At 54.1% G+C, this 27,601-nt stretch overlaps 10 protein-coding genes across 10 annotated transcripts; 3 read left to right on the forward strand and 7 right to left on the reverse strand.

The window, feature by feature from the left end:
• Positions 1-209: 209 nt before the first annotated feature.
• J4E86_006797 (uncharacterized protein) lies at positions 210-1,886 on the reverse strand (the record flags this gene model as incomplete). The annotated part of the gene is made up of 3 exons (XM_051447321.1): positions 210-1,413; positions 1,458-1,831; positions 1,878-1,886. The coding sequence occupies 3 exons, from the start codon at positions 1,884-1,886 to the stop codon at positions 210-212; spliced, it is 1,587 nt and encodes a 528-aa protein (XP_051301806.1).
• Positions 1,887-2,996: 1,110 nt separating this feature from the next.
• Positions 2,997-4,666, forward strand: J4E86_006798 (uncharacterized protein; the record flags this gene model as incomplete). Its single annotated transcript, XM_051447322.1, has 3 exons — positions 2,997-3,056; positions 3,106-4,467; positions 4,535-4,666. 3 exons carry the CDS (start codon positions 2,997-2,999, stop codon positions 4,664-4,666), a joined length of 1,554 nt encoding a protein of 517 aa, XP_051301807.1.
• Positions 4,667-4,822: 156 nt separating this feature from the next.
• On the reverse strand, positions 4,823-6,525 carry J4E86_006799 (uncharacterized protein; the record flags this gene model as incomplete). Its single annotated transcript, XM_051447323.1, has 3 exons — positions 4,823-5,455; positions 5,504-6,114; positions 6,165-6,525. 3 exons carry the CDS (start codon positions 6,523-6,525, stop codon positions 4,823-4,825), a joined length of 1,605 nt encoding a protein of 534 aa, XP_051301808.1.
• Positions 6,526-7,405: 880 nt separating this feature from the next.
• On the reverse strand, positions 7,406-9,300 carry J4E86_006800 (uncharacterized protein; the record flags this gene model as incomplete). The annotated part of the gene is made up of 3 exons (XM_051447324.1): positions 7,406-8,247; positions 8,294-8,646; positions 8,693-9,300. 3 exons carry the CDS (start codon positions 9,298-9,300, stop codon positions 7,406-7,408), a joined length of 1,803 nt encoding a protein of 600 aa, XP_051301809.1.
• A 719-nt stretch (positions 9,301-10,019) lies between these two features.
• On the reverse strand, positions 10,020-11,326 carry J4E86_006801 (uncharacterized protein; the record flags this gene model as incomplete). The annotated part of the gene is made up of 5 exons (XM_051447325.1): positions 10,020-10,217; positions 10,266-10,538; positions 10,587-11,056; positions 11,106-11,166; positions 11,222-11,326. 5 exons carry the CDS (start codon positions 11,324-11,326, stop codon positions 10,020-10,022), a joined length of 1,107 nt encoding a protein of 368 aa, XP_051301810.1.
• Positions 11,327-11,817: 491 nt separating this feature from the next.
• On the reverse strand, positions 11,818-13,381 carry J4E86_006802 (uncharacterized protein; the record flags this gene model as incomplete). Its single annotated transcript, XM_051447326.1, has 6 exons — positions 11,818-11,847; positions 11,894-12,049; positions 12,097-12,867; positions 12,919-12,993; positions 13,042-13,144; positions 13,317-13,381. 6 exons carry the CDS (start codon positions 13,379-13,381, stop codon positions 11,818-11,820), a joined length of 1,200 nt encoding a protein of 399 aa, XP_051301811.1.
• Positions 13,382-13,822: 441 nt separating this feature from the next.
• On the forward strand, positions 13,823-16,730 carry J4E86_006803 (uncharacterized protein; the record flags this gene model as incomplete). The annotated part of the gene is made up of 6 exons (XM_051447327.1): positions 13,823-13,858; positions 13,912-14,004; positions 14,061-14,146; positions 14,196-15,344; positions 15,392-15,512; positions 15,561-16,730. The coding sequence occupies 6 exons, from the start codon at positions 13,823-13,825 to the stop codon at positions 16,728-16,730; spliced, it is 2,655 nt and encodes an 884-aa protein (XP_051301812.1).
• Positions 16,731-17,697: 967 nt separating this feature from the next.
• J4E86_006804 (uncharacterized protein) lies at positions 17,698-18,327 on the reverse strand (the record flags this gene model as incomplete). Its single annotated transcript, XM_051447328.1, has 1 exon — positions 17,698-18,327. The coding sequence occupies one exon, from the start codon at positions 18,325-18,327 to the stop codon at positions 17,698-17,700; it is 630 nt and encodes a 209-aa protein (XP_051301813.1).
• A 953-nt stretch (positions 18,328-19,280) lies between these two features.
• On the reverse strand, positions 19,281-20,819 carry J4E86_006805 (uncharacterized protein; the record flags this gene model as incomplete). The annotated part of the gene is made up of 1 exon (XM_051447329.1): positions 19,281-20,819. One exon carries the CDS (start codon positions 20,817-20,819, stop codon positions 19,281-19,283), a length of 1,539 nt encoding a protein of 512 aa, XP_051301814.1.
• Positions 20,820-21,216: 397 nt separating this feature from the next.
• J4E86_006806 (uncharacterized protein) lies at positions 21,217-26,667 on the forward strand (the record flags this gene model as incomplete). Its single annotated transcript, XM_051447330.1, has 3 exons — positions 21,217-21,398; positions 21,452-24,734; positions 24,781-26,667. 3 exons carry the CDS (start codon positions 21,217-21,219, stop codon positions 26,665-26,667), a joined length of 5,352 nt encoding a protein of 1,783 aa, XP_051301815.1.
• Positions 26,668-27,601: the final 934 nt, after the last annotated feature.

Raw genomic sequence — 27,601 nt, forward strand, 5'->3', positions numbered from 1 at the left:
AAGTGACTGGCGTTGACAGACGTCTGCTTGACTCGTACGGTGACAAGATTGTCAACGTCGCTATGAATCAACGCTTTTTCTGTATATAAGAGTCATGGTTCTGTGCTGGTAAACCATCAGACCATTTTCATCTCATATCTATCCCATCTCGTGCCCTGTAATGTTTCCGCCATCTTGCATCCGAATCTAATCACCACGTCGCCTGCCAATCAATCTCCAACCTCGAACCACTTGAGCAGCTTAACGTTATACTCCTGGAATCCAGCAACAAGATCCGCAGCACCTACATTTGGTTGCTGTAGAAGAGTAGCGTAGAAGCAAGCTACACGTTTCGCGAACACACCCGGCCTGAATGCCACCCATTCCCGACGTCCCTCTGACTCCTGGACAAACAAACCTAGCTCGCGATGCGCAGATAGAGCAGGCAGGGATGCATCTTTCCAAGAGGACGCTCTCAAAGTCTGCTTGTGGGCCCGCCAGTCCGCACCTGCCTTTCCGTGGTAGCTGGTAGCCATCTGGAAGTCTCGCAATTTAGCGTGAATCTTGTGCCACAACAACATTGATGTATACGATTCCTTGAAATCAGCGGTACCCAATTCTCTTTTCATTCTCTTGAAAGTCTCGGTGGTGGACAGCTTGCATCGGAGGAACTCGAGCTTTCTGGTCTTGGAACCCTGAGGGGTCGACGTCTTGAGCACCTCTACCAGCTCATCAAAGGCGGCTTGTTGGTGGTGTGACTCTTCCGTTGGCTTAGGGACCATGTAAAGATCTCCATTGGGGTCCTCATGTGGTGGAGCATGCGTCGCAATGTTCTGCTCTGGTTGCAGAGCCATGTCCTTGAACCGGTCGATCAATGATGTGTCGTCGCTTGATTCGACCTGACGACCGTCCTCCATGCTGGGAGTAAGACCGCTGCAGTTGATACCGCTTGTTTTTGTTGCAGATAGCTCATCCCAGCGTGTATACGGGGGATAATCTGTGTCCGGGGTGGTCGTAGTCAAGGAAGAGTTTTCTTCTTGCTTGTCCGCCTTCTTCAGCCTTCTCTCCTTCGGGGGCAGTGTATCAATCTCCGCGTCATCTTGATCTCCGAGAGTACCTCCAAGCGTAGTATCGTTATAAGCAGGTACATCGCTGATGGTCCTGATATCTGGCGATATAGTAGGGGAGCCCTCCTGCTTGATAAATCCGTATGATTCCGAGTCGTCGCTGGGATTGTCATCGCCGCCATAAGAATTTGTGACAGTGCTCAAAGCGACATCTTCGGATGCGCTATTACTGGAGGGGCCCCTGATGAAGGGCTTGGGTAAAGGCGCGTTCGAGAGAGAGCGTTCCTGCTTCCTAACTTTCCTAAGCGTGTCTTTTCGAGACGTAAAGAGGCGTTTCCCGATCAAGCATCTTAGCATGATCTCGATACTACCCATGTCAGTTCGCTTTCTTGGAAGACAGAGTTGTCTTACGTCGCTTTGTCATCCGGCTGGCTAATGCGAAGTTCGTTTGTTGCACTTCTTCGGTCATCGTCTCCCCATATAGAGCCGTAGCGCGACATCAAGCTTTGAGCTTCTTCCTTGAAGCACTCCGGATCCTCGTACGCCTTCCGTAGGTTGGGAAGGTCCTTGGGCAGTGTACTGTTGATCACTGCTTTCGTGACGCCTTCATAGAGTTCTTCTGCCTTTGGATCAAGGAGACGGTGTTTACCGCCCACTCTTTCATCCGCAGCCAAACCCAGACTGCTCAGGTAGTCTGCTACCGCCCTCTCTGACTTCATAGAGTCGGCCAGTAAGATCTCGCCCTCTTGTTTGAGCTTCACCGGATCCGCTACAGGCTTTGCTTCCTTGCCAATAATTAGTCAAATTCGATAGCGGAGAGGCGAAACTTACCTTATCCATGGCGTATCAGACAATGGGGGTCTTCTCTGGTTGGGTTATCTTTGTGCGAAATACAGGATTTTGGATTGTGCGGGTGAGATGTCGCCTGGACTACTAGGCGTTGTTGTGGTTACCTAGGCACTTGTGCAAAGGCCCCCAGGTTTTCTTGGCGAACTGATCACTACCCAACAACTCAGGAAAGCATTGACGTCCAAACAGCTATCGATGTCGTAGGAATATTAAGAACAAACCGCTCTACAGCGCTCTCTACCAGTGTTTGGATAAAGAATATCTTCTTAGGTCTGGGACTAAACAGAGTGGGGAAGTAACGTGAGAAGACTCTAGTGGTGTCTTACAGCAACGATCCCTATTTCATAAACGATGAGACCCGAACTACGAATACGTTTGGAAGAAAGAAGTGACATGAGGAACGGTATGTGAGGGTTAGGGAAGAGATTTGACGCAGACAACCCGGAATGCTACTCCTGTATACGATGCACGTAAGTTAATTTTGACTGAACAAGTCCGAGTAGCCTCCAAGTCGCTAGGATCATGTTCTGTCATATCCCCCTCCGCATGTTCATATTGTCTGTCTTTCTACCAGCGAGCGCGCTTGAGTTCGTGGAAAACAAGGTCAATACAACACCCGTAAGCCGTCGGAGAGATCCACGGAAGGTAGGATGAGGCATATCGCCACTAGGTGTGTCAAGGTACGAGTGACTTGTGTGGATGTGTGAATGAAGAAAGACTCACGATCTTGCGTGCTTGCTCATCGATGTCTAACGTTCCGGAGCTAGCTGGCCACGAGGAAAACAAGTCCGCGTCTTCCCTGAGTCAGCCACAATCCACCCAATCACCACGCAGTACCTGACTACTCCGCACTCCAGGCCCTCGATTTTCCTCCACATTCCGCGTCGGCGCTGTTCCGCCCTCCCGCGTCAAGATGCCGACGCAACCCATACTAGAGCTTCCCGAGGCTGCGACGATGCTTGGGTATACAGATATCCGGGAGCGCTCCAATTCTCCCCACAGTGATTTATTATCTATACCTCTACAGTCTGTGAGTTGAGCGCTGCATAGCATATCTTGGAAGTCTGGAAGTTTGTGTACTTGCGCAAAGTCCAGCCCAGCATGCCGTCAATATCCCTCACACTGCGCACCGCGCGCACCTTCTCGCGAAGCACAACAAAAGTCATCCTGCCCTCTCAGATCGTTTCTCGGCAGCTACTGACATTGACAGACATACCTCAACCTCTCGCGCTCCTTCTCATCGTCCCTGCGCCGCAATGAGATCAACAAGGTCTACCCGAGTGCCGCAGCGGCTATCGAAGACATGGCCTCTGACAGTACGCTGCTATGCGGAGGCTTCGGACTTTCAGGCGTCCCAGACACGCTCATCCACCAAGTAAAGAGCACACCACACATCACAGGTCTGACCGCCGTATCCAACAATGCCGGCATCGTTGGAGGAGGCCTCGGCCTACTACTCGAAAGCAAGCAAGTCAAGAAGATGATTGCGAGCTACGTAGGCGAGAACAAAGTGCTGGAGCAAATGTACCTCACCGGCGAGCTAGAACTCGAACTCACACCCCAAGGCACCCTCGCCGAGCGATGTAGAGCAGGGGGCGCCGGCATTCCAGCCTTCTACACACCCGCGGCCTTTGGCACCGTCGTGCAAACCGGCGAACTAGCCCTCAAGCACAACAGCGACGGTAGCGTAGCCCAATACTCCACACCGCGCGACGTCAAAGTCTTCGCGGGCAAGAGCTACGTAATGGAAGAAAGTATCAAAGGCGACTACGCCTTCATCAAAGCCTACAAAGCCGACCGTCTAGGCAACGTGCAATTCCGCTTCTCAGCCCAAAACTTCAACGGCGCCATGGCCCGCAACGCTACAACCACGATCGTCGAAGCCGAGCACATCGTCGAGCCTGGCGAGATCCCTCCCAACGCCGTCCACGTCCCCGGCATCTACATCGACCGCGTAATCCAATCGACGGCCGAAAAGAAGATCGAAAAAGTCGTTAACGCAAAAGACCCCCAGGAAGCCGTATCAGCCCTCGGCGCCGGCGACGCAGCCTCGAAACGCGAACGCATCGTGCGCCGCGCCGCGAAGGAATTCAAAAACGGCATGTACGCCAACCTGGGTATCGGCATGCCCATGCTCGCCCCTTCCTTCGTAGACCCCTCCGTAGAAGTCCAACTTCAGTCTGAAAACGGCATCTTGGGTCTAGGTCCATACCCGCAAAAAGGCCTCGAAGACCCTGACCTCATCAACGCTGGCAAAGAAACTGTCACTCTTCTCCCCGGCGCATCGTGCTTTGGCTCTGAAGAGAGTTTCGGTATGATCCGTGCGGGAAAGATCGATCTGACTATCCTCGGTGCTATGCAAGTGTCCGCTAGAGGTGACTTGGCGAATTGGATGTTGCCGGGTAAGGTCAAGGGATTCGGCGGTGCGATGGATTTGGTCAGTAATCCGGAGAAGACGAAGGTGGTTGTTACCATGGAGCATACGGATAAGAAGGGGCGGCCCAAGATTCTTAAGCAGTGCGAGTTCCCGCTTACGGGTAAGGCGTGTGTGAGCAGGATTATTACGGATTTGGTGAGTACCCCTCTACATTCCTCTCTTCCGTTGCAAATATTTGGATTGGAGACTAATGATTGTGTAGTGCGTGTTTGATGTCGACTTCACAGAGGGCTTGACGCTCATCGAGCTCGCGGATGGCGTTACTGTGGATGAGGTGCGGTCGAAGACTGGTGCGGATTTCAAGGAGGCAGCGGAGATCAAGCCGATGTTGTAGTAGACATGCAGTCTTCACACTCGCACAAAATACCAATGTCGTTTTTTTGCACAGATAATGCACGTCTATTCCAAAACCCCAAGCCCGCTATGAGACAAGTACACAAACTAAGCCTATTGATAATGCAAACACCGCAAACCACTACATACAACCATCCTACTCCGTCCTCGTCTTCAAACTACCACTCGCCCCATCAACAGCGGGATCGTAGTCGCTTCCAGCCTTGAGACTCTTACTCCTTGATGGTACCATCGTGGGGTTGGCTTCCTTCAACGGATCCACCTCCGCAGCCTCGATATCACTGTCCTCACCATCAATACCCGCCTCCCGCCTGCGTCTCTGGCGCTCCAACCACTCCTCATCGTCTTCATCCTCGCTATCATCCTCACCAACAACGCCATACCTGCCTTCACTACCGCTACCACTACCATGCTCAGGGTCCTTGATAAAGTTATCAATGATCCAGTACTGCAGCGCATTCATAATCAACGGGAAAATGAACATGACGAAAGTGATTTGCAGTGCAGTGTTTCCTTCTGTCCAGCGCAGTGCCCAGTCTCCTACCCATGCGATCCAGGGGAGGAAGGCGAAGATGGCGAGAACGCAGAGTTTCATGCCGATGAGGCCGAGGAAGTAGATTATGGATTGCTTGAGCCACCAGGTTGCGCGGGGTGGTTGGCCGTAGTTGCCGCTGCGGATGGACTCTGGGGGGTTGGCTAGCGGGGTTTTGGCGAATGCGGCGTGGAGGACTTTGAGGAGGAGCACGAGGATTGGGATACCGATTGTGGTCTGGTATCGTTAGTTACTGATTGCAGATGTTCGTGGGAATGAACTTACGTCGATGGCCAGGTTGAGGAGGTAGAACGAGCACGGGTTCGGCTGGTCACCCTCCTCGTTGGTTCCAGCATACTTCGTTGTCGCGCTGGTTGTTGCTGCTACGTCAAATTTGCCGGAGGACAGCATGGACATCAGGACGTTTGCGAGATGCAACAGAACTGAGCCAAAGACCTGCTTGGAAACATCGAAGAACCAGATCTTTATGGGCCTTCGCGGAGACTCCCTCAGCCTCTTGATTGCAAGAGAGGATACGGCGAGTAGTCCAAGGAAACCTTGTACGATCAGTGCAAAGTTTCCAAGGAGGTTGCACTCGCCCTTGTCGCTCTCGCCATCCATCGGGTTTCCTTGTGCGGCTACAGCTTTGCTAGGCTCGGCGGCTGGTACTGCTGTCTTCTCAGGCTTGGTCTCTGCCGGAGTAGCTTCAGACGAGGGTGTAGATGTCGGTCTGGGTACGTTTTCGGGCGCGGCTTCTTCGTCGTTGGCATTGACGTTGTCATCCGTAATACCAGTCGGTGTCGGTGTGGGTGTCGCAGGGGCAGCCTTCGAAGGCTCAACAGGTTTCGCAGGTTCCTTTTCCACGCCGTCGATGCCCATGAGCTCGGTCTCAAAAACTGAACGCACCATTAGCCAGACCCAAACTCTCCGCATAAAGCAAACATACCCAGCGTTGATCCCGCAGGAATCTTATCACCCATAGCGTGGTTCCCATACGCCAGACCAGGCGGGATAACCAACTTCCTGGCCTCTCCAATACACATATCCAGCAGTCCCTGGTCCCAACCCTTGATCACCTGGCCCTTGCCAATCGTGAATGTGAACGGTGCGCCGCGGTCGTAGCTCGAGTCAAACTTGCTGCCATCGCTCTGCAGCGTGCCCTTGTACATCATCGACACTTTGTCGCCTTTCTGAGTTTTGCGCGTACATTCCGCCGGTCTTGTGACTTGGACTTCGAGATCCTGCGCAAAAGCAAGCGAAGGCAACAGCGCGAGGGGGAGCGCAAGGAGGGAGGTGAGGAGCCGCATGGCTGGCGGCAGTAAAGCGACGTAATGTCGCGGTCGCGGTCGAACAGGGAAAAGCGAATGCGGTATTGCGCGTGAGGAAGGAGGTAGAGAGGCAAGAAGCAGTGCGAGTTAATAAGCCACGATGAGGCTGATTACTGTACCGTACTGCCGGACTTTCGGGGCTTCTGAAACCTGCGTCGTGCGAAACGAAGCGCTTAACGCTCGCAAGTGCGGACGTTTGCCCGAAACAGATATGCCGGCGTGTAAACGGCGAGAGAAAGGGAGGGAAGGAGGTCTGACGGTCAACGCCAGATGTGGATGTGCAGGTGGTTGTGGCAGGTGTTCTCGACGTGCATGGCCACATGAGGTAACTGCGGCCAAGGGTCCTAGATTGTCCCGCCGATCCCCGAAATGCCTCCGCGGTAGTCGATTGGTTGTCTACTCCTTGGATCTCAAGCTACAGGATGCACTACAGCACGTAGTACCGAACAACTACCTTGGATCATCCGCCTCGTACAAGGAAGAACCTGAATTTGAACAGGTGCGCTGTCGTCTACATCAGGACGAGACCTGAAGTTTCCTAAATTCCTAGACGACGTAGAATTCTAGCAGGTAGGGTGTCGAACTTTTCACGTTTGTACAGTGCGCACCACTCTTTAAGACTATTTTTGTTGAAACACTCGAAATAGATATTGATATGATAGTACATAGCGAATGTGGTTCAAATGCAGTCTCAAGGAAAGGGTATAGTAATCCCACGGCACGGCAGCGTTCGCACACCCGCCTTCCAAAACTTCCCAAGTGTCCTGAACGCCTGATGATGCTAGAAAAAAAGTGCGATGAAATACCCAACAATACACACGCTGAAATCCAGAATGATTGCTTGCTACACACATGTATGCTACTCAGTGTCCCGTGCAGTCTTGATCGGACTTGCTCGCGCTGGGCTTTCAGCGACGGATGCCCCGCTCAGACCCGGCGCAAGTTGCAGACTGTTGCGTACGATGCCTTGTCCTGGTCGTACGACGACGCTTCCTCTTCTGTCGCGCTCCAACGGATCCACGGTGTTGACGGGCGCATACGTCTCCTGATTCTGGAGATGTGCGTTCATCCGCGCCTCCTCTCTCATCTTCTTGATCTTCATGTAATTGTATGCCGCGATGCTGCCAATCGTGACGACAAGCCCAGTCAGGTTGATGGGCGTAAGGGGGTCCTTGAAAACAAGGTTCGCAGTCCCAATCGTAACGACCTCTTTGAAAATGCCACAAATGCTAAGGGTGACGACTGAAGTGCGCTTCAGCAGAGCGAACTCGGAGGCGGTCATAAGGAAGGCGAGGACGCCCGGGAACAAAAGAATGCCAATGCCGAGGCCGGTGCCCCTGGCTTCGAAAAGTTGTGAAAGACCCTCCATGAGCGCGGGGAAGCCTTCCACGGGTATCGCGAGAATGAGTATGCTGATGAACATGACGGGTGCGAGGAAAAAGATGGAGGAAAAGGGGTTCGCTGTCGCGGGGTTGCGGAGGAGCAGGATCTGGGTCAGCGACCAGCGGAAGCCGGACGAGCAAGCCGAGACCATGACGAGGATGAAGCCGAGGGTGTGGAAGGCAGCCTCGCCGGCTACCATCATGACGACACCGCAGGTCATGATGAGAATGATGAATACAAGTCGCCAGGAGGGCTGTTCGAGGCGGAAGAGGAAGGCGAAGATGAGGACGAAGCCGAGTGCAGATGATTTGCACATAGCTGTTGCTGTTAGTTGTAATCGCAGAAAGGAGATGTCATCCCTTACTGAAAAATGTCAACGAGATGAACTTCAAGCTCGTGTTGCCCAGGCCAATGTCCATGCCAGTGGCTGCACCACACGGCCCGAGTCTGCTGAAGTAGAACCACTTGGTCATGAGCGGCTTCTTGGGATCGACCGGCTCTACGCGCGAGCCGGCAGCGTGCGGGTTAAGGGAATCGTGTCGCGGTCGGAGGGAGGGTATTAGGAATAGGACGAGCGAGGCGAGCGTAAACTGGACTATCATATGCAGACATGTCGTGAAAAGCGGAAAGGGAAAGATGTTCTTGGCCTCGCCGTCGCCCTTGGCTTCCTTGAACATCCACTTGTTGTAGACGGATATCGATATCGAGAAGAGGTACCTGGGTCTGTCAGCGCGTGTCAACCGTACTCCTATTGACGTCCTACCATAGGCATATCAGAACGCCATTGACTAGCATCGATTTGAGCAAGTTCTGGTCGGCGAGCTTCTTCTCCTCCTTTGTATATGTATCATCCGGCACGATGCGCTGGTCGAGCAGCGTGTTCCGCCTCTTTCTTCTCCGGCGTCTCCGTCTGTCGCGCTTGGTGAGGCCCGTCTCCTCGTCGTCTTCGAGCCCGTCGGCGCTCATGTCGTCGTCGTCGGCGCTGTCACTGGACTCTGAGTCGGAGCGGTCTGCACCCGAGGAGGACTCCTCTCCTTCTTCGGCAATGTGGTCGGAACGGCGGCGTCGGTGTTTCTTCAGGTCTGTCTTGGTGGGCAGGGTGGCGCCGGCGAGCGAGGAGGAACGTCTGCGAGCGGCCGTGTGCTCATCCGTCATGGTAGGGGTGGGCGGGTGGATGAGTTTCGCAATGTTGGTGCGGTGCGAGACTCTGCGGCCGTCATCCGAAGCCAGGTCGGAGAGGGAGCTGGCGGAGGGCAGGGAGGGCAGTGTTCTCAGAGGAAATTCATTCCCCGGACTAAGCAGCGGGCCTTGTTGTGTAGCGGTGTCCTGCAACTGCAGCCAGCGAGTTATCCGGGCCCCCTCTGAAGTCATGCTGCTCGACGGCGTGCACCTGATTCGCTTTAGCCTGGTCGCCAAGCCGAGAAGGAGGAAGACCCGCCAGCTGGCCCGGTTTCCTAGCAGTGCTAGCGACGGGCTAGCATCAGGGGCTTAGCGGGAAGATGCGTCAAGGGATGCTTCAACGCGACAGAAGGATGCAGGTACAATCAGACAGACGCGACAATATCACGCCCGCTGCCGCAGCGCGCGACGTTTTGATTGTTACGGCCTGCACTCTGTGACACCGGCTTGGCCGGCTCTTCAGACGGCGCACCAAGCAGCGGCCAATCACCACCACGTGTCATAATTAGTTGTTAAGCGGGGAAGCTCGCCGCGGGAGATCCACCAGGTGATGAAGATGGAGTCTAGACGCCTGCCAGCCGAGATGCCGACTACTGCACGCGACCACTTGGTATGCATCATTCTCTATGTCATGGAAAATGCACATGTTGGACTGTCCAACACCCACAATCTGCAATCCCTTTGTTGACTATTTTTAGTCCAAGCGTGCCTACATACTTTTGGAAAAGCATGATGCTCACGACCCGACTTCCGAACCCAATGCACTGCGGGCCCTGCATCTGCAGTCCGCCCTGCATGCCAACCTTCCATCGATGAAAAGTGCGCCGATCACTGCGCCGACCACGGAAAACTCCAAGGATATCCAACCTCGAACGCCATCAGATGCGAGTCTAAACTGAGAAAACGTGTGACTATGTCGGTGTCGGCGGCATTACTGGTGCTGAGGGCAGCTGTTCGATCTGCCGGATCAAGAAGCTCTTCTCGTCGATGAACTGCTCGTCCTCTGTCCGATCGTCCAGGAACGACGGCAGGAAGCGCAGTAGCTTCTCGCGGTTGCTGATCAGGATCCGTTGCACCGCGACTGACTTATTCGGGTTGGCAACAAACACCTGCGTTTGTTAATATGCGCACATCCTCTGACACTTGTCATGACTAACCTTGAAGACGTGGAAGCCCTCGTAGTTGATCATCTTCCTGTCGTCCCGCAGCAACTTCATGATGATCTTGAGATGCTCCCCCGAATCCACATATTGCGTCATAACGTTGTAGTTCGCCCGGTCGAGGAGAATCTCGCCTAGGAGCTTGATCGACTGGCGCTTCGTCACATAGCTCTCGGACTGGACCAACATCGAGTTGTATTTCGAGAAGAAGGCGTCAAAGTTCGTTTGTAGGAACGTAGCCACCAACGGCTTGTGCTTTGTCAGGATTTCCTATCGCATGTTAGCCCGTGAATTGCCATGCCCAGCCAGCCAACCTACCCTAAATGTGTTGAATGCGTCTGCGCTGACTTCGAATGCGCCCTTGTCTATCCACCCAAAGAATTTCCAGAAGACACCATTGCCGGTAGCTGGCAGATCCGGGTTCACGTTGCCCAAGTCGAGCGTCTGGCCATCCTCCATTGGCTCGTCGTAGAGCAGCAGCGCAGCAATCGCATCGTATTTGAGTGCCTCGCGCAGAATGCCGCCACATGGCATGGCGCTTTCCCGCCTATCGTAGCCTCGACATAGCGCTATTATGATATCCGGTCGGTATGCGACGACGTGCTCTAGGACTTGTGGTGTGGCTTGCCCGGCGGGCTTGTAGCGGAATGCGGTCGAGAATATGACCTGGGCGTCTTTTCGTGATTCGAATGGGAGCTTGTGGATGTTGATTGCTAGCGCGTAGAGTAGGTCTTCGTTTAGGATACTCGTGAGCAGCTGGAAGACAGCCTCGGGATTTACTTCTGTGTCTTTGGCACGTCAGTATACTCTCTACCATGTTGCAAGAGACGAACGCACCGGGTGTGCCCTGAAGTCTAATCTTCATCTGCTGCAGGTCTAGTGCTAGCCCTTCCTCCAGCTATCACATGTCAGCCATATTCTCCAAGCGCTCCACTGCAGTCGGCTGGTCGCACCTTGGGGTTGGGTTTGTCCTCCTGTCCCAGCCGCAACGTAAGCTCTTTTATGGAGCGGGTAAGCTCAAGGTTATTCTTCTGCTTGTTTCGGAATAGGAACGCCATGTTGAGGGGACTCGGAAGTTTTGCAGGGCGGGGATCGAGGTGCGATGGCGGCGGTGCTATGAGGGGCTGCGATTTGAGGCCAGGGCCGGGAAGCTGCTATCTTGACGGCGACAACATACAGGCGACGGTAGGGGAATATGGCTTGGGCTCCGAGGGCGGTTATGGCATACAGGGGGCCAATGCGGTTGTTGTCCTGTCTCTACTCTGCCCTGGTGATGCTGTTGCTTGTGAATGGCCCGAGGATCAACCCTGCCTGCCCGGCTAGTGCACCCTGCGCTGACTTGTACTTCCACTCGCCCACAGTTGGTTACCCATATTGGAGCTAACTTTTCAGTGGATGGCTAACAAGAATTAATTATATCACTATTTCAATTATATACGGAAAGATTTCGTCATGCTAATGACAGTATGTTCAACGCGCGCGGAATTGCCCCGCTCCTCCACATCGCGTCTTGACGCGAATATCCCAGACCAACAGCCAAACCCTATGCTCACGACGAAAAGTAGGCATGCTCCAGGACCTGATAAAAAATTAGCCGTGTCTTCAAGTCTGGCCTCTCGTCTCACCTTGGATGCACTCATCCTCGAGCCACTCTCGTATTTGACTAGACCGCCAACAAGATCTCGTTCTTGCTCCGAAAGGCTCGGCAGCAACACCGACCAGTCCTGGGGCGGGTACTCGTAGAACTGCACCTTGCCCCAGTCGCGGAAACCCGCAGCCTCCTGCTACAATCAGTAAGAGTTCGGGTAAGCCTGACGCATAAACCTACCGGCCAGACCTCCAAGTTCGGAGTTCCGAGCTTCTTGAAGACGCTCTGTATCAAGGCCAGGTCACTTCCTAATTCTCCAGAATCGAACAGTGTCCCGTGACTGGGATCGAGTGCTTCGGCAACTGTGCAACCAGCAGCCCACAAATCCAAGCTGCAGCCGTACTTCTGGTTCCCAAACAGCAGCTCTGGCGGTCGGTAGCAGGTAGTACCAACGTCGGTGATCTTCGCATCCGCTGCTTCTGGACCCGGTGCTTCGGGCGCCCACGCGATGCCGAAGTCGGAAAGATATGCTGGTCCGTCGAGGGACTTCAAGAGTATATTGGAAGGCTTGATGTCGCGATGTATTATTCCCTTGCCATGTATGTCGGCTAGGGCGGTGAAGAGGTCTTTCAAGCACGACTTGATCTGGCTCTTGGACAGCTTCTTGTCCCGCAGCAGGTCGTTGAAATCGTGGCGCACGAATGGGAAGACCAGAACAAAGTGGCTTCCGTTTTCGCGGAAAGTCTCTATGAGAGGGATGACCCGCTCTGATGCCGCCATGGCTAGGATCTTCGCCTCTCGCTGTGAGTCGTGCGGTTGCTCCATTACCGATGGTGTAGTGATCTTCAAAGCCACGACATTGGTCTTGGTGGGTGACTTGGTGGGAAAGTAGCTTTCATTCCCAACTGCAGGCGCTTTGTAGATGACGGAGAAGAGACCTTCGCGATGGTACAATGCATTCTGGTACTTGCCAACAGGTTTGCCGCCGGGTGTTGGGACATAGTCTTCGTCCTAGGATACGAATTAGTTGATTTATGTTTTTCTGGTATGGCAAGTACTGACCTCTGGTGTTGGAAAGTCGAGTGACGGTCTGGGCAGATTTGTTATCTTGTCATTGCACAATCTGTCGTAGTCGTCCTGCGACATGGTTAAAATGGAATCATAAAGCACCATATTGATATGTACCAGAGAGTGGGCGTCGGCGTAGATTGTCGTCTCAGCTACAGTGGCCTTTTTGCGAGCATCGTCTGCCGACAATGAAGGGTCCGCTGCCTGGAAGGCTGATGTCCTGCAATAATGTTAGTTTTGAATTTCCATGTTCCACGCGTGCTGATTGGGCCAAATCGTCTTTTCCCATCGAAGATCGCGATCAAGCAAGTATGCCATTCACATGGTCGGGCCCTGTTCCGGACTATAATGTACCAGGTTCCCTAGCGTGACGGTATAAACATGTTACCTGCATTTTTGTGACAGCCATCAGGCGGGCAGTGAAGCCCAAGCTCGCTCGCCAGTCCGAGGAAGCCATGTGGCGCGATTACTCAGACGCAGAAGTCGAGGTAGGAGACATGTAGCGGTGTCGCCAGGCAAGAGAAGGAGACCAGTCGCCCCGACTCAGCGTCCGCCACTGCCCAAGCCCACGCGGTCGGTGCCCAAAGGCAGCATGGCCATGGTCACAGAGGTCAATATTATGCAATCACTCGACACGTTCTGGCGCGTCTCAGAATCTTCACCAACGCCCCGACTGGGTCAGGGGAGGCATCTCGAGGTTTAGTCGTTTCCCAGGTTACGTCAGACTCCCGGACGCAACCGCGGTGGACTAGGCCGAAAGCGACGAGCCCCAAGCCATGACAGCCAGCGCAGTTGTGACAGCTCCACGACTCCCGACCAGCCCGCCGAGCTGCCTCTCCATGTAAATAGCCCGAATCGCTTCTCTGTGGCTGTGCGCCCGTCCCCCGCATTCCTCGCCATGGAGCTCCAACGCAAAGAATACCCGGCATTGCTGGTGAGAGTGCCTCGATGATGCCTCCCAACTTCTTCGGCTCACACCATGTATAGACATCGCTGTCGCCCGCCCAGGCCGTGACGGTCCTCGACACCCGCATGAGACATGTCGGCCAGCTCAACACCCACATTGCCGACTGGCTGCAGGTGCGTCAGGCCCAGCTGCCGCGCATTGCCATCCACACGTGCTCACCAATGCGCAGGAACGCCGTCGCGTCGAAGAACAATACGTCACCGGCCTGCGCAAGCTCGCAAACAGACATCCTCCCGATGAGTCCTCGGACCTGGGGTATGCACCCGCCCCATTCGTCTCATAGCGCACCAGCTAACACGGCCAGCATCTTCGCGACGCCCTGGCAGAAGATCGTGAGCGCAACCGAATCCATCGCCGCATCGCATGCGCATCTGGCCTCCCGCATCGAGGCCGACGTCGAACGACCCCTTCGCGACTTCTCTGCCAACAACCGGGACGTGCAGGGCTTCGGCAACATCCAGGGGAACCTCTCGGCAATCGCAAAAGACATCGACACGGCGCAGAAGAAGCAAAGCAAGCTTCGTGATAAGGGATCGAAGGCCAAAGCTTCCGCCGTTGCCGACGCCGTACAGGATATCGAGAAGGCGGAGCTGCAATGGGACTCGCAGGCACCCTACGTCTTCGAGCAGCTCCAGGCCATTGACGAGACCCGCCTGAACCACCTGCGCGATGTGCTCACACAATTCCAAACGCATGAGGTAGACCAGGTAGAGCGGAGTAGAACTACCGCCGAAGAGACTCTGAATGCCATGTTGAACATTGAAACCGCCGATGAAATACAAACCTGGGCGTTGCGAATGCGGAGCGGAGATGCACCCCAGCCTTCGCGGAAACCAAGCAACCCACCAACTCCTTCGCGCACCCTAGCACCTCCAGCTTCTGGACCAACATCCCCTACCGCAGTTGATGACAACCGGAGCCAGAAGAGTGGCTCTGTGCCGGAGAAACACAGCTCCAACCCTCTCAAGCGATTCGGCACGGTATTGGGGAGGAGGAGACAGAGTGCGCATCCGTACGGCCGAGCGCAATCACCAGACCGACAATCTTCTTCAAACCTTGGCTCGGCATTTAGTGGATTTGGCAAGGGCAAATCGAAAAAGGGTGATAACCAGGGCCCATCGCTGCCTCCTACTGCGGAACGCCCGGTATCACCTCTGCGACAATCGCAGAGACCCAGTACTTCTCAAAGATCCGATTCCCAAAGCATTACCCGCCAGGCCAGCACTGATATTGCGCCTAATGGCCCCACACCCGAATCGACCGTGGAGACAGATGCACCAGCCGCCGTCAATGGCACTGCACCAGTCCAAGAGTCCATACCAGAGCTCAAAGAGCCACTACCGCCACCACCAGTTACGGAGACGCAGCCAGAACCTGAAAAAGATGCCGAGGGTTTCTCTGTGCCTCCATCAGCTCTTGATGCCATCACCGAAGCCGAGAGAGAAGCAGGCTTGTAAGATGACCATACACACGACAGTCTACTCAGCTAAACATTAACAGGGCACAAAATGACGGCAACGCACCACCCCAGTTTAAGCTCGACATCAGGAATGCCCCCATTCAAGAGGAAGATGGAGATGCTGATGCGGCTACCGCCAACCTGGTCAACATGCTGCGCACAGTAAGTAATAGCAGAGGTGTCTTCAATCCTATACTAACACCCATACAGCAAGCTGCCCAGCCGAAGCGGTCAAGCACGTTGCGCGGTCGCCGAGATGTTCGTAACACGATATTCGTACCAAACCCCGCAGCACCCGAGCTCCAAAGCATAGGCGAAGTGCCTCCACTCCCAACGAGCGATTCTGGTCTCGCTTCTGGCCCCGGTTCAGCAACATTCCCTGCCCCTGCCATTCCTCCCCAACCTGCATCTCCAGCTTTCAAGCCTCCCCATCGCGCATTGCTGTCAGACGACCACCCAGCATCGGATACGCAATCCATCCGATCGGGCCGGTCGCTAAGCAGCTCCGCTAGCACCACGATCAGGCATCCGGACCTGCATGAACCAGGGCTCAATGCGTCGCTAGTGGAGACCGTCAGCGCCTGGTTCGAGCAGGGTAACGTTACCAAGGCCATGGTAATCGGGCAGGTCGCGCTCGCGTACAACCCCGTCGACGTCTCTGCCGGTCCATTGGGCACCGAGAGCATACGTCTGGAGAACTTCCCCGTGCTCGAGAAAGTAGCGCCCAACCCTGCCTTCATCGAGCAGTCAACAGATAGCCCAGGCAACTACACCGTTGACCTATCGAAGATTATGAAGACATCGGTAGCCTTCCACTACCAGCTTCACATCGAAGACAGCAACATCGCCTCCCTCCCACCACTCATCCTGTCTCCAGCATGGAAGTCAGAACCCACACAAACCTCCGCCATCCTCAACTACTCCCTCAACCCCCGATTCGAACTCGGCGGCGCAACCAGCATCACCGTCCGCAATCTTCTCCTCGTAATCCGCCTTGAACCCGGGTCCAAAGCTACATCCTGCCAATCGAAACCCACGGGTACCTTCTCGCGCGACAAAGGCCTCATCTACTGGCGCCTAGGCGACGTGACCCTCTTCAAAGACTCCGCTCCCCAAACTCTCCGCGCCCGCTTCATCACCGACGGCCAAGCTAAACCCGGTAACACAGAGGCCCGCTGGGAGATCAGCGACGAGCAGTCATTGACTCTAGGCAGCGGGCTAGGCGTTAGCATGAGTGCGCCTCTCAACGCGAAGAAGGACGATGGCGAAGCAGATCCGTTCGCGGATGCAGAGGAGAATGCGCCGCCTAGTCCGGCGATTGGCTGGAAGCCTGTCGCCACTGTGAAGAAGATTACCAGCGGGACTTATCTGGGTGTGTAGATGGAGAGGGATGTTGTTTTGAATAATGGGCAGAAGGAGGAAGAGGTGGAAGTGTAGATGCACGTACGAAGATGTTAATTACCCCAATCTATTTAGACTACCTGCTATTTTCTTTGTGTATGTGTGTGGGCTGGATTTAGGGAACGTGTTGTTCTTTTGTAAATAGGTTGGGTATGTGAATCGACTGTTGTTCAGGACTGAGTATGCGTAATTCTTGCTGGCTTCTCACATGATGGATAACCTCACAACTCTCGTAGACCATAGAACGACAGCATTGAGACAGGCGATAGCGGTGTTGATGAACGGTGTTGTTTTCAATTGACTACGCCCCAAACCCTCGTGACCCATACCGACCTAACGCTGATACACAAGTGACAGATCATCTGCTACACTAATGGCCCACTGCACCTCGGCCTCCTTATCACTCTTCCACATCTCCCAACACTCTTCTCGAGAGTATCCACTCTGCCTCCCCATAACAGGAATCGGACCACACACCTGCCACACTAATCTTTCACTGCCCATCACCTTCTTCACCCTTCTTCCACGCCTTATTGTACTCTTTCCACGAGTCGGTGATCTGCCTTACTATAAGAACACATGGACCATACATGAGAAGCGACCCGCAGATTTCGGCCCAGTAAAGCGAAAGCAAATCATGCGCCGCAAGGTCCAACATAAACATGAGGCACCAGTAGATCAGGAGGAACTGACGGTTCCGCGACGCCGTGCGGAAGAGGTTGTGCGGTGATGCAAACGTGCAAAGGTCGCGCGAGACTGAGTGTATGGGAAATGGGACGATGCTCTCGGTGTCGACGAGAGGTTCTGTGGTGTTGGTGTCAAAGTATACGTGTGTACGCATGCGCGTGTACGTGTATACAGCCAGAACGACGAAGAGGAGAATAGTCAACATCTCCGAGTTGTTGACGTAAGCGGTGTATGGAGCGTCGATGTGAAAGTACTGGAACTAAATGACGTGGATAGCGTTGTCAATGAGGTGGACGTATGACAGTCGAACAGCTATGTCGCGCCACGGCCGGAAGATGAGGTTGTAGGGAGAGGTGAACGCGTCAGTCTCGTCGACGGTGAAAGTCCATACAGGGTGGCCACTTCGGTCGTGGACGGTGCGCGTGGCCTCGCGGAAATAGTAGTCGTCGTAAAAGCCGAGATATGTCCAACTCCAACACCCCATCTCGACTAGTAGCCATAACCAGATGAACTTGCCCGGTGCGTTGGAGTTCCAGATCAAGCTCGCCCAGTCGGGTTGTGTTGTCCAGCCGGAGAATGTAGACAGACAGCGGATGATGGCCGTGGTGAGGACGTGAAGCCAAAATGTGACTTGCAGCAGACGCCACGGCTTGTTGCGATGAGCGACGAGACCATGTAGAAGCGTGATGACGACAAGGGCGTAGAAGGCTAGCCAGCCGCGGTGTGTGGGCGTTTCGAAAACGTCTCTGTTGTATGGGCAGCCGAGCGACGGGGTCCGCATCTCGCCCGGCTTATCCCAGTGGCAGACAGCATAGGTTTCTGGGTAATTATGCTTGAGAAATTCTGAAGCAGCAAACAATAGTATGGATGGCGACCCGAGGAGTAACATGATGTGCAGATTTGGCGAGTCGCTGAAGATTTGCGGAAGTCTTTTGCAGGCGGAAGTCCATTTATGACGGAGGCCAGTGTTGCGTGCCATAGCTACGATAGTTGCAGGAGGTGTTTGTGTGGATGTAAAGGATCGAGGCATCGACTGTCGGCTTATATATGGAGGCCAAAGTTCGGTTCTTCCATCCCATCCATGGTACTGCGATGACGCAGAGCGAGACTAGGCACGCATGACTCCCGAAATACATAACCAACACATACGCAAAGGTAATCCTCATCAAATAAGAGAAATCGCAATCCTCAGACTCCTATATATGGAGGAAAGAGAGCTATTTGGTCGATGGTACCATGGTTTGACTATTTGCGCATATGCACCCCAGCCTATCGTTGCAACTACGATCGTTATGCCACTCATCGAGGTAGCTGAAATTAGGGCCTGGAGCATACGACTATGGTATCTAGCTCTCAAAAATTTCCAAGAGGCACGTTGCTGCATAGAACTGAAGTGGAGAGAACAAAAGACACGCCCGTAATGTGATTTGAAGAAGACGGAGTACTAGGAAAACACCTACGCTCATATCTATCTCGACTTCTGCCGAATACATCACATGTAGGTCGCATGCTATTACACTTACTATACCCATGTAGGTTTCTAGAGGCTCGGTAGAAAGAGCATCGCCAGGAGGCTCTGTAGAAGCTCGGCTAGTATGGCATGGGCAGATGCAGACTATATGCAACATCACGATTGCGCGGCTGGAACAAGAGAGGGTGCATTAATACGTAGATTCCAAACTATGGAGTTATGAGTAAACTTACATTGAGCATGAAGAGAAGACCTCCCAAATTCGCTTTTCCAAGTGAGCGCCCTGAATGGTATGTGTCCGAAATGATGTCGGCCCAGGTCGCCAAGATGCAGTGTAATCCTAGATAGTCAAGTCGCGATGAAAGACGCGCTCACTCCATGCTCTTGGCGAGCGCCCACAGACTGTCAAGCTTGGCCCTTCCAAGTGTCTCACGAGCCTCGCCAGCGGTTTCGCAGACTCTTGAACCCCACTTGCGGAAGGAGCGTTCCTTGATCTCACCCTCGAAGATGAGAATGCACTTGTTGGATGAATGGTCCTTGACGTCTCCGGTATCAGTAACTGGCCTCAGCCACTTTGGGTCCGCTGCTTGCTTCTCGGCCTGGTTCTCTGTTGGTGGTCCATTCTCATGCCACTTGATGCGATGGAGCATGAGCTTCTTGTACTTGTTGATTGCATATGCGCCGCCTTCGACAACTACCAAGTTGAGATCAGGGTTAAATAGTGTGATGCCGGTGAGCGCATGTTCTTTCGCGTTGTTGTCGATCTGGAAACGATGTTTTCCGTAGGCGAGTGTGTTGATCTTGAAGACGCACATGTACAGACCCTTCTGCGCGTCTTTCTCCTGATTAGCTGCAAGCTTGGCCGCTCGCTCTTCCTTGGTCAACTTCCGGTCTTCGTTTGCAGTGATGTGATCGTCGTGACGCTGTTGAATCTGTCCCTCGACGAGCATCTCTACAGCAGTAGGATCTGCGATAGCTTGCTCACCCATGACACGCATCATGTTTCCGCGCTTGACCTTGGGTGGCGGAGGCGGCTCCAGACCGAGACGAATCTTAGCCTGGTGCTCCTTGAGGTCGGCTGCACGGCGCATTCTGCGTAACTTCTGTGTCTCCTTGGTGGTAAGATACATGGGCTTCACCTGGACTAGACGCTGATCCTGGGGCGCTTTCAGGAGGGGAGGATGTTGGACGTAGAGAGTGATGATGGAATCGTCGGTCTCAACCTTGACTTTGGTCGGGTCGCCCAAGCATTCGTAGGTAGGCTCGGCCAGAATACCCTCGTCCCACCATTCGATGTCCGGAGGTGCCTGAACCAGGAATCCGCGCTCGCTATTCTCGTCCAGACCAGCGCGACGTGCTTGGATGGCGAGAGTCTTCTTGATCTCTTCTAGGCGACGTTGCGCGCGCAGCTTGGAGGCCTGGTCGAGGTACTTTCCATGCTCGTTGAAGGCCAGGACGCGAGGGCCTCTCTTCTTGGCAAGAGCGGCAGCCTTGGGGTCGAAGTATGGGTTCTCCAGCTCCTCCTCTTGTTGTTGCTTCTGCTTCGAGGCAGCGGGCTTGGCCTTGGGGTCGACTTTGGGTGTCTCTGAGCGGCGGTTGCCGAGTGTTGTCGCAAAGCGAGGGCCGGTGGAGTCTGGTGTTGGCGCTTTCGCGATTCCTGAGCCGGCCTTGAGCGCTTCCATCCGTGCCTTCATGGCAGCCAGCTTGTCCTGGACTGATTCGCTAGCGCCAGCCGACGCCGGTGCAGGAGCTGCAGCGGCGGGCTGCTTCGCAAAACGGGCTGCGATCTCAGCGGCCTTTGCCTTGGCTTTCGCCCTCGCGGCTTCGATTGCATCGGAAGCCTTTGCGCGCTTAGCATCTCCATTTGGGCCCTGGCCGTCGGGGTACGGGCGTTTCTCTGCCATGGTCATGGTGGATGTTGTGGATAAAGGAGTGTCGGCCGTGTGATTGGCGTATGCGGAGGCTCGGGGGTGAAGTTTGGTTGAATTCGCGCAACGTCGTTGCTAGAGCGCTGTAGAAAATCAACGCAGTTCACTACATGTGATGCGCGTAGAAAGTAGGCGGCGAGTGTGTCCCAAAACTGGCGGGTGGGGTGTGGTGGATGATGAAAGCCAGTCGCTGCAGAGTGACGCGAAATCCGCGCTGCCGCCTCGACAAGCGCCTTGGCACTGCCGGCTAAACCCTGGCCGAACTCTTCTGGTCCCGAAAAAAACTCCCCGCAAGGCTCGCGCTGCTGCGAACATTCACTAAACGCCTTTGCGCGCGACTTCTTCAGACAATAGGCGCAAAAGACAAGCTGGCGCCGCCATGAACACCCACCAGCCGACTTCCTCGGCCATTAATGGCGTCGAGTTTGGCTTCTTGACGACAAACGACATCAAGTCGCTCTCGGTGAAGCGCATCACGAACCCGACCACTTTCGATACGCTGCTGCACCCGGTACCTGGCGGTCTGCACGATGCTGCCTTGGGCGCTTTCCTGGACAATGCGTGAGCTTCATCGCGTTTCTACAAGCTCATTCATTCCGCTAACAAACTTCAAGATGCGGAACATGCGGTCTCACCAGCTTCCAAGGCTGCCCCGGCCACTGCGGCCATATCGAGCTCCCCGTACCCGTATACCACCTCACATTCATGGACCAGCTGCTGCGACTGCTCCGGGGCAAGTGCGCATATTGCCACCAGCTCAAGCTCCCCCGCGTCCAAGTCAGCGAATTCGTCTCCAAGCTGCGGTTGATAAGATGTGGACTAGTAAAGGAAGCAAACGAAATGCACGAGCACATCAGCATGGAGAAGGGCAAGACGACAGAAGACGCCGGTAATTCGGAGGATGACGATGATGACGACAATGCCGACATCATCACCCAGCGCAACAACTACGTAAAGCGCTGCATGAAGAGGGCAGGCATCACAAAGCACGATGCCCGCGCTATCCGCGACAAGAACGAGACCATCTCCGATGCGCGGCGACAGGTCATCAAGGACTTCTATGCCGATCTCACCAAGCGGAAGGCCTGCGGCAGTTGCACGGGCATCAGTCCGACGTTCCGAAAGGACCGTGGCATCAAGATTTTCCGGAAGCCTCTGAGCGAAAAGGACAAGGCCAAGATGGCTGCAAAAGAGATGTCCTTCCAAAACCCTCTGGACATCCTGGCTCGCAGAGATGCGAAGGCGAAAAAGCAACATGTACACGCGGATGAGGGAGTCGCGGACCTGGATCCCAACTCGAGCGAGGACGAGGGCATCGAAACGGAGGACATACAGCAGGCCGACGGGTCGCTCCTCGCCACAGAATCCCGCATGGCACGGAAAGCGAAGTCATCATCCGCTGTTTCAGAGAGTGCGCAAGAGTATATTAACGCGACAGAGGTCAAGGCAGCCATGACTCTACTCTTCGAGAGCGAGACTGAGATGATGCGACTTTTGTACAGCCCTCACGGAACCAAGTCTCTCGTGGACGTAAACCCCGACATGTTCTTCACGCAGGCCATCGTCGTACCACCCAACAAGTACAGACCGGAAGATAAGACGGGCGACTCTATTGCCGAATCCGCCAGGAACAAGCTCTACAAGAGCATTCTCGAAGCATGCGACACAATACGCCAGATTAGCCAGGAGATGCAAGGCATGGAGAACGAGCTCGGATACCGGAAACGTAACTTCGACGACATGCAGACCCAGTTTGTCAACCTCCAGGGTGCCGTCAACGCCCTCATCGATCGCGATGCAAACCCCGTACAAGGCCGCGCTGCAGTCACGAACGCGGATGGTATCAAGCAGGGTCTGGAAAAGAAGGAGGGTCTCTTCCGAAAGAACATGATGGGCAAGCGTGTCAACTTCGCCGCGCGCAGTGTCATTTCGCCTGACCCGAACATCGAGACCAACGAGATTGGTGTCCCTCCAGTGTTCGCCATGAAACTTACATACCCAGAGCCTGTCACGAACCACAACTTCTACGATCTCAAGGAAGCTGTCCTGAACGGTCCCGACAAGTGGCCAGGAGCGCATGCCATCGAGAACGAGTTTGGACAAGTAGTGTCACTGAAGAAGAAGAACTACGAAGAGCGACTAGCTTTGGCCAACCAACTGCTTGCACCCACAAATTCATACTCCAATGGAGCTCGGAATAAGAAGGTGCATCGTCATCTGAACAACGGCGATGTTGTTATCATGAACCGACAGCCGACACTGCACAAGCCGTCAATGATGGCACATCGCGCCCGCGTATTACCGGGAGAGAAGACCATTCGCATGCACTACGCCAACTGTAACACGTACAATGCCGATTTTGACGGTGACGAGATGAACATGCATTTCCCCCAGAACGAGCTTGCCCGAGCGGAGGCTATGACGGTAGCGGATACCGATCATCAATATCTATCTGCGACTGCTGGAAAGCCTCTGCGTGGTTTGATTCAAGATCACATCTCCATGGGAGTCTGGCTTTCGAACAAGGACACATTCTTCACAAGAGAGGAGTACCATCAACTACTCTACTCTTGCCTGCGACCGGAAGACGGTCATACCACCTCAGGTAGACTTGAAACAGTTAACCCTGCTATCATGAAGCCTAGGCCGATGTGGACGGGAAAGCAAATCATCACTACTGTCTTGAAGAACATCAAGCCCGCAGAATACCAGGAACTGACGCTCACATCTAAATCGTCCACAAATGGCAAACTCTGGGGTGTTCACGTCGAGGAGCAGTTCGTCATTGTCAAAGATGGCCAACTGCTTTCCGGTATCATGGACAAGGGTCAAATCGGACCTGCCGCGGGTGGTCTCATCAACGGCATCTACGAGGCTTACGGAGAGACGATTGCTGGTCGAGCCCTCAGTATCATCGGACGGCTGCTTACCAAGATGCTTCACATGCGCGCCTTCTCTTGCGGTGTCCAGGATCTGATTCTCACGGAGGAGGGAGATCGTGCCAGGCTGGAAGAGCTCCGTAAAGCGGAGAAGGTCGGGTTCGAGGTCGCCTCCAAGTACGTCACCATGGATGCGGAGAAGATTGACCCCATGAACCCGGAACTACGGCGACGACTTGAATCCGTGCTACGAGACGACACCAAGCAGCACGGTCTGGATCTGCTCACCAACACTGCCAACGGCAAGATTTCCTCTGCGGTCACCTCAGCCTGCTTACCTGATAAGCTCATCAAGCCATTCCCCAAGAACCAAATGCAAGCCATGACAGGCTCTGGCGCTAAGGGTAGTATGGTCAACGCTAACCAAATTTCATGTAACCTTGGTCAACAAGTTCTGGAAGGCCGAAGAGTTCCAGTCATGATTTCTGGTAAGACACTGCCGTGTTTCAAGCCCTTCGAGACGAGCGTACGCGCTGGTGGTTACATCGTCAACCGTTTCTTGACTGGTATCCGACCGCAAGAGTACTACTTCCATATGATGGCTGGTAGAGAGGGTCTCATCGATACTGCTGTCAAGACTTCGCGCTCCGGTTATCTGCAAAGATGTATCATCAAGGGTATGGAAGGTCTCAAGGTCGAATACGACACCTCTGTCCGCGACTCAGATGGTACCATGGTCCAATTCCTGTACGGTGAAGATGGTCTCGACACAACCAAGCAGAAGTACCTCAACGACTTCAAGTTCCAGGCGGAGAACTTCTACTCGCTAGCGCAATCCCTCCACACTGCTGAAGCCTACCCGAAGGTTTCAAGTGCTGAAGCAGTTGAGCACAACAAGAAGGCGGCGAAGAAGGCTAGGAAGGGTGATGTGGCTGCAATGGACCCTGTTACTGCAGTTTACACGCCATCGAGGCATAGTGGTAGTACTTCAGAACTGTTCTTGCAGGCTAAGCGCGACGTAAGTGACTTCGTCCTAATTGACTGTTAGATGCTAACAATCATAGTACTGTGATCAAAACCCCGACAAGCTGCTCAAGAACAAGAAGAAGGACGAGGAGGGCGAGATCCTCAAGCGTACATTTGAGCAAATGCTTGACCTCAAGTACCTGCGGTCCCTGGTCGAGCCTGGCGAGGCTGTCGGTGTCGTTGCTGGCCAATCTATTGGTGAACCCTCAACACAGATGACGCTGAACACTTTCCATTTGGCTGGTCACTCTGCGAAGAACGTCACACTCGGTATCCCACGTCTACGAGAAATCGTCATGACTGCTAGTGCGAACATTTCTACCCCGTCGATGCAACTATATCCCCATCCCGAGCTTTCCAAATCAGACAACGACAAATTCGCCAAGAGTATCAGTCGTCTGCCACTCTCGGCTGTGCTCGACAAGGTCACTGTGACTGAGACCACTGGTCCCGGTCGCGAACATAATCAGGCCAGGAGCTACAAGATCCGTCTGGACTTCTACCCGGCGAAGGAGTACACCAAGGAGTACGCTATCAAGGTTCGCGACGTTGCCGAGTCCATCGAGCAGAAGTTCTGCCCGCGTCTCCAGAAGATCGTCAAGGCCGACCTCAAGAAGAAGGCTGCGAACAAATCCTTGTCAACGGCGAAGTCGGCTGCCATCCCAACTATCGGCGAGAAGACTGGTAGAAGCGGAGAGCAAACAGTCGACGAGTCAGAGGAGACCTTCCGCGCGGGACGGGAAGGCGGTGCAGAGGATGATGACAGTGACGACGGCGAGGGTGACAACGACACCACTCACGCCAAGGACCGAGGCCGACGTGAAGACAGCGTGGCTTACGAAGAGCCAGAAGAGGAGGAACAGGCAGTCAACGACAACCTTGATCGGGAAGACGAGATCAACGACGAGGACGAGACCTACGGTGGCAGCCCCAAGCCCTCGCGCGCAGCTACCCCGGAACTCAATTCTGACGACGAGGACGAGGGTACACTTGTACCCACTGACGAATCCTCGGACATCCGCCACGACCGCGTCTGCCACAACAACGAACACATCCACGACTTCACCTTCGACGACCGCAAGGGAGCTTTCTGCGAGATCACGTTTGAGTTCGAGGCATCGACTCCCAAGCTGCTCATGCTGCACCACGTAGAAGATGCTGCCAACTTCGCCACCATCCACGTCATCCCCGGTATCACTGCCGCTCAATACTCAGAAGCAGACGGTGTCATCAACACCGAAGGTTCCAACCTCATCGCCATGCGCGAGTACGCCCACATCATCGACGTGAACCGCACCATGACCAACGACATCGTCGCCATGCTGCACCTCTACGGTGTGGAAGCCGCCCGCGCGACCATCGTCAAAGAAATGCACGGCGTCTTCTCCGGTCACGGTATCTCCGTCGACCAACGCCATCTCAACCTCATCGCCGACACCATGACCAAGGGCGGTGGCTTCACACCCTTCAACCGTATCGGCATGAAGGGCAATGTCAGTCCCTTCATGAAGATGAGTTTCGAAACCACCGTCGGTTTCCTCAAGGACGCCGTCATGGAACGCGATTGGGACGAGCTCAAGAACCCCAGCGCACGTATTGTCGTCGGTAGACTGGGTGGTATCGGTACGGGCGCGTTCGACGTGCTTGCACCGGTCAAGATCAGGGATCCGCTCAAGAACGTCGCGGAGGAGGTCAATGAAGCCATCTCCAACGGTATCCGCGAGAAGCGCGATTCAGACTCTGAGTCTGAGGACGAGGAAGAAGAAGAGGAAGATGAGGACGTCGATGGCGATGTTCAGATGGATGACGTGGAGATGCAGGATGTAGATGCTGTTGAGGAGGAGGAAGAGGTCGTTCAAGAGTCGCCGAAGAAGAAGGAGAAGAAGGAGAAGAAGAGTAAGAAGCATAGGCGGAGTAGCGATTAGGCGCTGCGGGTCTCTTTTGCTTGTACGTTACTATGAGTGCATGTGTTTCTTGAGCATGGTATGGGCGTTTGGGGAAAAGGCGGGTTAATATCGATGTAGTTTAGCATGTTTGCATTGTGAAATGGCAAAAGTGTTCATATTCGCGATACTCTTCTTTCGATTGATACGTAAATGCAACCTGTCTAGACGATCGTGATTGTATGCCTCTCATAGTTTTCTGGGTCCCAGTCGTCAAATTCGGGATAGCCTGGACTGGAGTCATGCCCTATCCACCCGTCACCACGAGGATGATCGAACAGCCCGATCCTGCGCCACGTTGTTCTGTCATCGTCAACGGGTTCGACAATGATGCCTGTGAGCTTTTCAATCTGGACAGACTTGTTGCTAATGTCTAGCATCCACGCCCATTCTCGATGCGCAAGCAGAAGGAAGTAAGCAGTGCTCATGTCTCGAATATCGAAATTCTGCCCTTCATGGCCGGTGTCAAACCACTCGTACTGTGCACTTTGATCGGTGTATGAATAGGGTCTAATTTTGCGTTCTGATGCCTGTCGGATTGCTTTGCGGAGATGGCCGGAGATCCGGAGACGAGCGGATGAGATGCAGCCAAAAGGGTCAGAGCCAGACGGTGTAACGTCAATTTCTTCAAGCCGCCCAATAGCTGTATACTCAGCGTTTACATCGCCCATAAGCTCGTTGTTATCGATGAAACTAATGGGAAACTTTACGGAGGCCCAGGACCACGATGGTGCTAATTATATTAGAGGTGGCACAGAAGCAGGATTATGGACAGTAAACTTACCTCGGTAGTCGCTAGGGAACGGGGGATATCGCGATCTGCCGAACTCTTGGTTGGCGTGGAACCAGCATAAGCCTGGTACAAAGTCATCCTTCCATAGCCCAGCATAGTACTCATCCTGAAGGGAAGCCTGGA

This window comes from Alternaria arbusti (genome assembly GCF_024043155.1).
Source record: "Alternaria arbusti strain BMP 1465 chromosome Unknown scaffold_8, whole genome shotgun sequence".
NCBI classification, from domain to species: Eukaryota; Fungi; Ascomycota; class Dothideomycetes; order Pleosporales; family Pleosporaceae; genus Alternaria; species Alternaria arbusti.